The following is a 10,695-nucleotide window of genomic DNA, read 5'->3' on the forward strand; positions in this document are numbered from 1 at the left end:
AAACGTCGCTGGAAGCTTTGGACTGGGAACTGTCGCCGGAAGCTCTGGACTAGGAATGCCTGATGGCCTGATGCGTGGGGCTGGCACAGGTTGCGCCAGACTAGTAACACGCACCTCAGGGCGAGTGCGGGGAGCAGGAACAGGACACCCCGGACTGGGCAGGCGCACTGGAGGCCTGATGCGTGGGGCTGGCACAGGTGGCGCCAGACTGGTGACACGCACCTCAGGGCAAGCGCGAGGAGCAGGCACAGGGCATACCAGGCTGGATAGACTCACTGGAGGCTGGGTACGTGGGGCAGGCACAGGATATACTGGGCCGTGGAGGCGCACTGTCTCGATCGTAGAGCTGGTACAACCCGTCCTGGCTGGAGGCTTATTTTCGCCCGGCAAATGCGGGGCGCTGGCATAGGACGCACTGGGCTGTGAATACGCACTGGCGACACAGTGCGCAGAGCCGGCGGAGGATATCCTGGACCGAGAAGGCGAACTGGAGACCAGGAGCGCTGAGCTGGCACCACCCTTCCTGGCTGAATGCTCAACCTAGCTCGACAAATGCGGGGCGCGGACACAGATCGCACCGGGCTGTGAATGCGCACTGGCGACACAGTGCGCATCACCGCATAACACGGTGCTTGCTTCGTCACTCGCTCCCCACGGTAAGCACGGGGAGTTGGCTCAGGTCTCCACCCTGACACTTTGGTCAGCGCATGCTCACAGTACATGTCCTGGTAATCCATCTGGCCCCGCAGCCTTGTGAATGTTGACCTGTTTAAAGGTCTTACCCACATCGGCTGCGGAGAGCGTGATCACACAGTCTCCTGAAACAGCAGGTGCTCTCATGCATGTTTCAGTGTCATTTGCCTTGAAGCGAGCATAGAAGTAGTTTAGCTCTGCTTCCCTTTGTAGTCTGTAATGGTTTGCAAGCCATTACACATCCGACGAGTGTCAGAGCCGGTGTAGTACGATTCGATCTTAGTCCTGTATTGATGCTTTGCCAGATGGTTCGTCTGTGGGCATAGCAGGATATCTTATACGTTTCCGGGTTAGAATCCCACTCCTTGAAAGCGGCAGCTCTACCCTTTAGCTCAGTGCGGATGTTGCCTGTAATCCATGGATTCTGGTTGGGGTATGTACGTACGGTCACTGTGGGGACGACGTCATCTATGCACTTATTGATAAAGCCAAATACTGATGTGGTGTACTCCTCAATGCCATCGGAGGAATCCCGGAACATATTCCAGTCTGGGCTAGCAAAACAGTCCTGTAGCTTAGCATCTGCTTCATCTGACCACTTTTTATTGATCTAGTCACTGATGCTTCCTGCTTTAATTTTTGCTTGTAAGCAGGAATCAGGAGGATAGAATTATGGTCAGATTTGCCAAATGGAGGGCGAGGGAGAGCTTTGTATGCGTCTCTGTGTGTTTTATTCTCCAAAGAAGATTGATCCTAATGGTTGTCCTTCTGGAAGGTTCTCCCATCTCCACAGAGGATGGAGACAGGTTTCCTCCAGACGTGACACTTGGCATTCAGGCCAAAGAGTTTAATCTTGGTTTCATCAGACCAGAGAATCTTGTTTGTCATGGTGTAAGAGTCTTTAGGTGCCTTTTGGCAAACTCCAAGCGGGCTGTCATGTGTCTTTTACTGAGGAGTAGCTTCCACCTGGCCACTTTTACCATAAAGGCCTGATTGTTGGAGTGCTGCAGAGATAGTTGTCCTTCTGGAAGATCTCCCATCTCCACAGAGGAACTCTGGAGCTCTGTCAGAGTGACCATTGAGTTCTTGGTCACCTCCCTGACCAAGGCTTTTCTCCTCCAATTTCTGAGTTTGGCCAGGTGGCCAGCTCTAGGAAGAGTCTTGGTGGTTCCAAACTTCTTCCATTTAAGAATGATGGAGGTCACTGTAGACACAGTGCTGTAGACATTTTTTGGTACCCTTCCCCAGATCTGTGCCTGAACACAATCCTGTCTCGGAGCTCTACGGACAATTCCTTTGACCTCATGGCTTGGTTTTTGCTCGGACATGCGCTGTCAACTGTGGGACCTTATATAGACAGGTGTGTGCCTTTCCAAATCATGTCCAATTAATTTAATTTAGCATAGTTGGATTCCAATCAAGTTGTAAAAACATCTTAAGGATGATCAATGGAACCTGGATGCACCTGAGCTCAATTTCGAGTCTCATAGCAAAGGGTCTGAATACTTATGTAAATAAGGTATTTCAGTTTTTTCTAAAAGCCTGTTTTCGGATTGTCATTATGGGGTATTGTGTGTAGATTTATCAGGAAAAATAAGGCTGTAACGTAACAAAATGTGGATAAAGTCAAGGGATCTGAAAACTTTCCAAAGGCACTGTATATTGGGAATAGAGTGGCATTTGGGACCTACGCCTGATTACTGGAAAGAGATCGAGTAACACTCGAAAACCCCATCCATGGCCCCTGGAGAATCTACACCCAACAATTTCCCAACCATTTCCCAATCAAACTGGACCAGAGCTCGCACATAGACCTTAATCCCAACCATACAGTTCCTTTGCTAAAATAAGGTCCTTTGAACAAATATATTAAAATAAAAACCAACAGGGACCAACCGAAATAAACTGCAGCCTTGAAGCACGTCTTGTTTCAGACACAGAGCAGAATGGAATGTTGGGTTTATCAGGGTGGAAAATATAGCAGCCTGTATGTATGTGTAGCTGAGAGGGAGTGGGAACTGGGAACGGCTGCAATTGAGTGACCTACACACAGAACACAAGGCCCTCAGTCACACGTTGAGAAACTCCACTGAACTAAAGAAATAGAGTCGCACGGCTATTTTCCAACTGAGTTAGTTGGTGACGAGCATGCGGCCCTGTGTCGAGTGTGTGTTGTGTGTGTGTGACTGACAGAAAAAAGAGATTATATGCATGTTAAACTAAAACGACATGTAAATGGGTCTGTGCGTGACGTGTGTAGGCTGTGTGTCAGTATGTAGTTGTATGTGTGTGTGTGCACATGTACCTTGGCTCAGTGCCTTGGTAAACTTCGCAGGAGAGAGAGGGGGAAGAAAACAGGCCAACCTCCTGTCATTTTTCTTATAACTTTCCGACGTACATTTATAAAGCCAGGTATTCATCTGCTTCTAAGTTCCCTCCGACTCTTCCCCCTTCTGAGCCGCTTCTGCTCCCAAACCCAACTTCAGACTACGGTTCCTCGTTGGGTCTGTACTGTTGACTTTTTTATCTTGTTTATATTTCTAGTTTTTTTTAAGGAGAGTGGGAGAGTGGTTTTCAGCCCTCTTATTAATTAAATTATGTGTCTCCTCTCCACACTGGACGGAATGTCAGTTCCTGACATAATTCCTTTGAAGTTTTTATTTGGAACCACTGACCTGACTGGTATTCAGGATTTGATTTGTTTATTTACTACCTTATTTTACCCTGCTTTTTCTATATTTCTATGTACTAATTTAATGTTATACTCTCTGAGGTGATTCATAGTGTCTCCTGCATGTGAACAATCCCCTTCACAGTTGAAAATAAAAGTCCTTTTGATCCTGAAGGACAATAGCCTGAGTGCCAGTCTGTTTGTGCTATAATGCCAACTCCTCGTCCCTCATTGTCTAGCATAAGGAGTTGGCAAGGGAGCAGAAACAGACTGGGACCCAGGCAAGAAGGATATCATTCCAAGGGAAAGAACAATTAATTTGATTACATTCCCACTACCTGTGATGAGGTGTCTTATAAGAACACAAGAGGGGAAAGAGAGAGAGAGAGGATAATAAAGTAAACTTGACTTGAAGCGTGTGATTCTGACTCACATGGTGAAGTTGGAGATGAATGCAGCAGAGGGCAGGTCCACCTCAAAGGCTGCCTCCTTGGTGACAGGTAGCTGGTTCCACACAGCGCTCTGGATTGTGATGTGGGCATAGCGAGACACGACAGAACACCTCACATGGTAGTCTGTCACCTTCAGCTGTGAACACACAAGACACACCAAACCGTCAGCAAGGAACATATACATTTGATCTGATTAAATCTTTATATAGCTACCCTAGTACAAAACCAATAGCGACCTCATGAAGAGCTTTGGACTTCTTGGTGTAATGGCTGTTTGACTGACAGTTGAGAAGACCCAGGTTTGAGTCGTGGTCGGGCTCTTTTGGAATTGGAAATCCTAGTATTACTGGGCTTTTTACCCTGGCTTCAGTGGCTTGACAAGTTTATACAAATGATACAAAGCCACACTCTGCAAGATATCCCTCCCACCCCCTTGTTTACTTGGCTAATTCTGGGCCCTGCTGAGACCAATCTGGTCAGCTGGGCCACATTACTGCTAGGCCAGGACACAGACAGACAGACCTGAGGGACAGACAGACAGACAGACAGACAGACAGACAGACAAGACAGACCTGTTTCTCATTACTCACTGGTATCAAAGACAGTGGACAAGCTTTCTGACACATCAGAGACCTATCACTTTAGAGTAATAATGGATGATTTACATTCTGTCACTGGCAACATTCAAAGCGTCAAATAAAGTGTTGCCTCCATTGAGATACTGTACTGTAGGGTTTCTTACTCTGTGTGGCACACAGGTTATAACTACAGATTGCAATGAGAGTGATAGGTAGATCTTCACTTGCAGCATGACTTTTTCCTAACCTAATACTAGTGTCTTTAATCATCATGTTGCTATCCATTTCCTGATGTGGCCTTGTTTTAGATTTGGTTCATTAAGAAACTGAATTCAAATATGAGTTGGTTCAGGGTTTGGTTTGATGTGGGTGTCTCTTGTGTGTGTTCGCATGTGGGAAGCGTAAGCCAAATTATTTAGCCAATTAGCTTCAGCAGGCTGGTGTGCGACCGTGGCAAAGTTGTTTTGATTTTGAAAAGCCTAGCTCTGGGGCTAGTTAGGGACAGTCAATGAACTACACAATGTAAATGGGACAATATTTTCATGTTGCACATTTTTCAGTTGTCTCATTAAATGCTTTCAATATTTGAATATGCATTTCTACAATCTGTAGTTGGTTTGAGGTTTTTAAGTCATTGTTATTTGTAGATATTGACCTTTAAAATATTGTCCCCATGTACAGTGTGTAATTTACTGATGGTCCCTCACTAGCCCCATAGGGATATTTATTGGGTGCTGCCAGCTGTGAGCAGGTGGGCAGGATTAAAACAAACCCAACCAATGGAAAACTGTTATGAGACCATTCATTGCGTGACATAAAATGTTTCCCTATCATCTCGCAAATCTCAGTTTTGATGAGACTGACTTTATGACCAAAATGATCCTATTTTACACTTTGTAGTCAATTATGACACTAGAATTTTCAAAAAGAAAAGTTGTTTCCACGTAATTACGTTGAACCAACGTGGAATAGCATGGGGCATTGAGAAAAATGTTTTAAAGCAACATTTCTGCAATTCTACAAATGTTTCCATGGGGCAGAGAGAACATTTTGCAGTTTTAAAACTAATTTCATGCAATTCTATTCATTTTGCCATGGGTCTGAGAGAAAGAAATTCAGTTTTAAAGCATATTTAATACAGTTCTAAACATTTTCCTATGAGATGGAGAGAAAATGTTGCACTTTTAAAGCTAATTTCCTGCAGTTCTTCACATTATGCCATAGGACGGAGAGAACATTTAGCAATTTTAAAGCTACCTATAAAATGTTGCTGACAAGGGCTAGTGGTGGAAAAAGTACTCAATTACTATACTTGAGTAAAAGTAAAGATACCATAATAGAATATGAATCAAGTTAAAGTGAAAATCACCCAGTAAAATACTACTTGGGTAAAAGTCTAAAAGTAGTTTTAAATATACTCAAGTATCAAAAGTAAATGGAACTGTTAAAATATACTTAAGTATCAAAAGTCAAAGTAAAAGTATAAATTCCTTATATTAAGCAAACCAGACGGAACATTTACATTTTATTTATTTACAGATAGCCAGGGGTACACTCCAAAACTCAGACATAATTTACAAATGAAACATTTGTGTTAAGTGAGTCTGCCTGATCAGAGGCAGTAGGGATGACCAGGGAGGATCTCTTGATAAGTGCGTGAATTGGACCATTTTCCTGTCAAATTGTAACGAGTACGTTTGGGTGTCAGGGAAAATGTATGAAGTAAAAAGTACATTATTTTCTTTAGGAATGTAATGAAATAAATGTAAAAGTTGGCAAAAATATAAATAGTAAAGTGAAGTCCAGATACCCCAAAAACGACTTAAGTAGTACTTTAAAGTATTTCTACTTAAGTACATTACACCACTGGCTAATTGAGTGACTGTCAGCAGGGACGTAGCTACTTTTTTGGTGGGGGGACTCAACTTACTGATGAGTTTTCCTCTTGTTATATGTCACTCAATGACAGTCACTCAATTACCCGGTTAGTAAAAATGTACATGGATTGGTAAATTAGTCTAGTTAGTCTAGCCAGCGACAGTATCTACAGTAAACTTGTAGTAATCGTGGCCGAATGATCGCCTTGGCACGCAGCGCACATGCCAAAGGGCCTTGACCTCCAGGAGGCCCTATTGATTTTGTTAGTCACGCGGGGCCCTAAGCCGCCACTTTTGTCGCTAGCCAGATATCCCTGATTTTAATGTTTTGTTTTGCTTATGACACATTCCACTGGGACTGGGTCATGAACAACAGGCTGTTTCATGTAGCTCATACTCACCACAGATTTAGCTGCTTTGCTCTGGCGTCTCACTCTCTGGAGAGAAAATAACAGAGAGAAAGTTAATAAAAGTAATGAATCCTAACTATGGGATTGAGCGCAGCAGTAAGGAACATTTATTCACACCAGTGCCCTGACAGTAACAGATTGCTGGAGTCCGATAGTTTGGAAAAATGTAATCTAAACAAGCTGATGCCTTCTGAACATTGTGCAAAGATTTAAAATCTTAATAGATTAATAAAAGCTTGCTTAGTAGTGACTTAAGACCACAGAGTTGCCCTAAAGCCATCATTATTCCAAAATCTATAACCTTCCACACAATGTTGTATCACTGTATGGGAAAGAAGATTATTTAAAATGTAAGTTAGTACATTTAGGTCCTTATCTACGATAAGAAGTTGTATTAAAGAGGAGAACTTGACTTGGAAAAGTGACAATATTCTAACAAGTATTGTAGTTACCTTACAAAATTCCCTCCTTTTAAATTAATCTCCAGAATCTATGTGTGGTGTTGGGTCAATATTTCTGTGTCAAAATAAGTTGAATCGAAGCTATTCATGAATGAAGGGGTAACTTTAAATAAATGCTTTCACTGTACACAGAGGTGCAAGTTCGGTTTTCCAACAAGTCAGTTTGTCAAATTTCTGCCCTGCTAGAGCTGCCCCGGTCAACTGTAAGTGTTTTTATTGTGAAGTGGAAACGTCTCGGCCACACAAGCTCACATAACAGGACCTCCGAGTCGCAAAAGTGCGTAACGTGTAAAAAGCGTCTGTCCTCGGTTGCAACATTCACTACCGAGTTCCAAACTGCCTCTGGAAGCAACGTCAGCACAAAAACTGTTAGTCGGGAGCTTCATGAAATGGGTTTCCATGGCCGAGCAGCCGCACACAAGTCTAAGATCACCAAGCGTCGGCTGGAGTGGTGTAAAGCTCACCGCCATTGGACTCTGAAGCAGTAGAAATGCGTTCTCTGGAGTGATGAATCACGCTTCACCATCTGGCAGTCCAACGGACGATTCTGGGTTTGGTGAATGCCAGGAGAAAGCTACCTGCCCCAATGCATGGAACCAACTGTAATGTTTGTTGGAGGAGGAATAATGGTCTGAGGCTGTTTTTCATGTTCGGGCTAGGCCCCTTAGTTCCAGTGAAGGGAAATCTTAACACTACAGCATACAATGACATTCTAGAAGATTCTGTGCTTCCAACTTTGTGGCAACAGTTTGGGGGTGCCCTTTCCTGTTTCAGCATGACAATGCCCCCGTGCACAAAGCGAGGTCCATACAGAAATGGTTTGTTGAGATCAGTGTGGAAGAACTTGACTGGCCTGCACAGAGACCTGACCTCAACCCCATTGAACACCTTTGGGATGAATTGGAACGCCGACTGCGAGTCAGGCCTAATCACCCCACATCAGTGCTTGACTTCACTAATGTGATTGTGGCTGAATGGAAGCGAGTCCCCGCAGAAATGTTCCAACATCAAGTGTAAAGCCTTCACAGTAGAGTGGAGGCTGTTATAGCAGCAAAGGGGGGACCAACTCCATATTAATGCCCATGATTTTGGAATGAGATGTTCAACAAGCAGTGTCCACATACTTTTGGTAATGTAGTGTAATTCCACTTTGACATTATGGGGTATTGTGTGTAGGCCATTGGCAAAAAATCTGAATTTATTCAATTTTAAATTCAGGCTATAACACAACAAAATGTGGAAAAAGTCAAAGGTTGTGAATACTTTCTGAAGGCTCTGCATATGGCAGATGTGAATACTTTGAAAGTCACTGAGCTCTTCAGTAAGGCCATTCTACTGCCAATGTTTGTCTATGGAGATTGCATGGCGGTGTGCTCAATTGTAAGCAACGGGTGTGCCTGAAATAGCCAAATCCACTAATTTGAAGGGGAGTCCACATACTTTTGTATATATAGTGTATGTTTTGTGACATTTTTACAAATTAAATGAATTAATGTCTTGAGTCATTAAGTATTCAACGCCTTTGTTATGGCAAGCCTAAATATGTTCAGGAGTAAATATTTGCTTATCAAGTCAAGTAATAAGTTGCATTGACTAACTCTGTGTGAAATAATAGTGTTTAACATGACTTTGGAATGACTACCTCATCTTTGTACACCAGTGAATTTCAAACAACAATTCAACAACAAAGACCAGGGAGGTTTTCCAATGCCTCGCAAAGAAGGTCACATATTGGTAGATGGCAACAACAACAACAAAAAACAGAAATGGAATCTTCCTTTCAGCATGGAAAGTTATTGATTACACTTTGTCACTACAAAGATACAGGCATCCTTCCTAACTCAGTTGCTGGAGAGGAAGAAAACTACTCGGTGACTTCACCATGAGGCCAATGTTGACTTTAAAACAGTTACAGATTTTAATGGCTGTGATAGGAGAAAACTGAGGATGGATCAACAACATTGTAGTTACTCCATAATACTAACCTAATTGACAGAGTGAAAAGAAGGAAGCCTGTACAGAATAAAATATTCAAAAACATGCATCCTGTTTGCAATAAGGCACTAAAATAAAACTGCAAACAATTTGGCAAAGAAATTAACTTGTCCTGTTTACAAAGCGTTATATTTGGGGCAAATCCAACAAAACACATCACTGAAACTGAATAGAGTTAAGCACAGGCAAAATCCTAGAGGAAAAGCTGCTTCAGTCTATATTCCAACAGACACTGGGAGACAAATTCACCTTCAGCAGGACAATAACCTTAAACACAAGGCCAAATATTCACTGGAGTGGCTTACCAAAACGACATCGAATGTTTCTGAGTGGCCTTGTTACAGTTTGACTTAAATCGGATTGAAAATCTATGGCAAGACTTGAAAATGGCTGTCTAGCAATGAACAACAACCAACTTGATAGAGCTTGAATAATTTTTTAAGGAATAATGTGCAAATATTGTGCAATTCAGGTGTGCAAAACACTTAGAGACTTACCCAGAAAGACTCACAGGTGTAATCGATGCCAAAGGTAATTCTAACATGTATTGATTCAGGGGTGTGAGTAATTATGTAAATTAGATATTTCTGTATTTCTTTTTCAGTACATTTGCAAAACAATTCTAAAAACATGTTTTCATTTTGTCATTATGGGGTATTGTGTGTAGATGGGTTATAAAAAAATATATTGAATCTATTTTGAATGTAGGCAGTAACACAACAGAATGTGGAATACTTTCTGAAGGCACTGTATCCCAAAGTAATGTGCAGTAAAGTTACACCCTCACTTGAGTGCAAAAATTACATATTTAGTGCAAAAAGGAATGTAGCATAGTATAAGTGGGGAAAAGCTGACCATGGATAAATGATGAAGAAAAACAACATGATTTTTGAGGCTGTCTTGACTGAGTAGCCTGTTTTTCAAGAGTTTCCAATATTAGTCCAGCCTCATAGAAATATAAAATCATTTCCAATATTAATCCAGTCCCATAGAAATATAAAATAATTTCCAATATTAATCCAGTCCCATAGAAATATACAATCATTTCCAATATTAGTCCAGTCCCATAGGAATATACAATCATTCTCACCTGTAAAAGTATGTCTTTTGCTCCCTGGTGTGCTACAAATTCCTCTGAAAATCCCCGCTGGACTGAGATGATGATGAAAAAGAAAATACAACGGGTTTTTAAATCCACTTTCCCCATGGTCATATACTTTTGTCTCCGAGATGAAAAACGTTATGTTGCCAGTTGTCTCACGTTGCCAGTCAGTGAGAGCACGCGGTAGGAGTACAAGCCTCACATATTTCTCAAGTTAGTTTTGCAAGGGGCAGTCGACTCGTTCCCCTCCCTCCGTTTTATTTTAATTGTTTTGAAACCTATGAAAAATATCCGAAAATAAGTTGAAGTATAATTTATAACTGACAGATAATCAGATGAAAACTCAAAAGAAAATCAGTGGGCGCAAAATTGCAAGAGTTGAGTTCGGTAGGGTATCCTCGAGTGTACATAACTGGATATTTCGCGCACTGTTGCCATCAGCAGCTTGAGAAGAAA

At 42.2% G+C, this 10,695-nt stretch overlaps 1 protein-coding gene across 2 annotated transcripts in view; it reads right to left on the reverse strand.

Annotated features, from left to right (window-relative positions):
• LOC106572619 (inter-alpha-trypsin inhibitor heavy chain H6) overlaps positions 1–10,685 on the reverse strand; it is a 41,572-nt gene extending 30,887 nt beyond the window's left edge. For both annotated transcript variants that reach the window (XM_014146964.3, XM_014146963.3), the window contains exons 1-3: positions 10,228–10,685; positions 6,673–6,708; positions 3,798–3,952 (exon numbers count right to left, since the gene is read on the reverse strand). In XM_014146964.3, coding sequence (XP_014002439.1) covers positions 3,798–3,952; positions 6,673–6,708; positions 10,228–10,350 — 314 coding nt within the window. In that variant the 5' untranslated portion in view covers positions 10,351–10,685. The remainder of the gene's footprint in view (positions 1–3,797; positions 3,953–6,672; positions 6,709–10,227) is intronic.
• Between the last annotated feature and the right edge of the window lie 10 nt (positions 10,686–10,695).

The sequence above is a fragment of the Salmo salar genome, chromosome 15 (assembly GCF_965601325.2).
Source record: "Salmo salar chromosome 15, fSalSal1, whole genome shotgun sequence".
In the NCBI taxonomy this organism is placed as follows: Eukaryota; Metazoa; Chordata; class Actinopteri; order Salmoniformes; family Salmonidae; genus Salmo; species Salmo salar.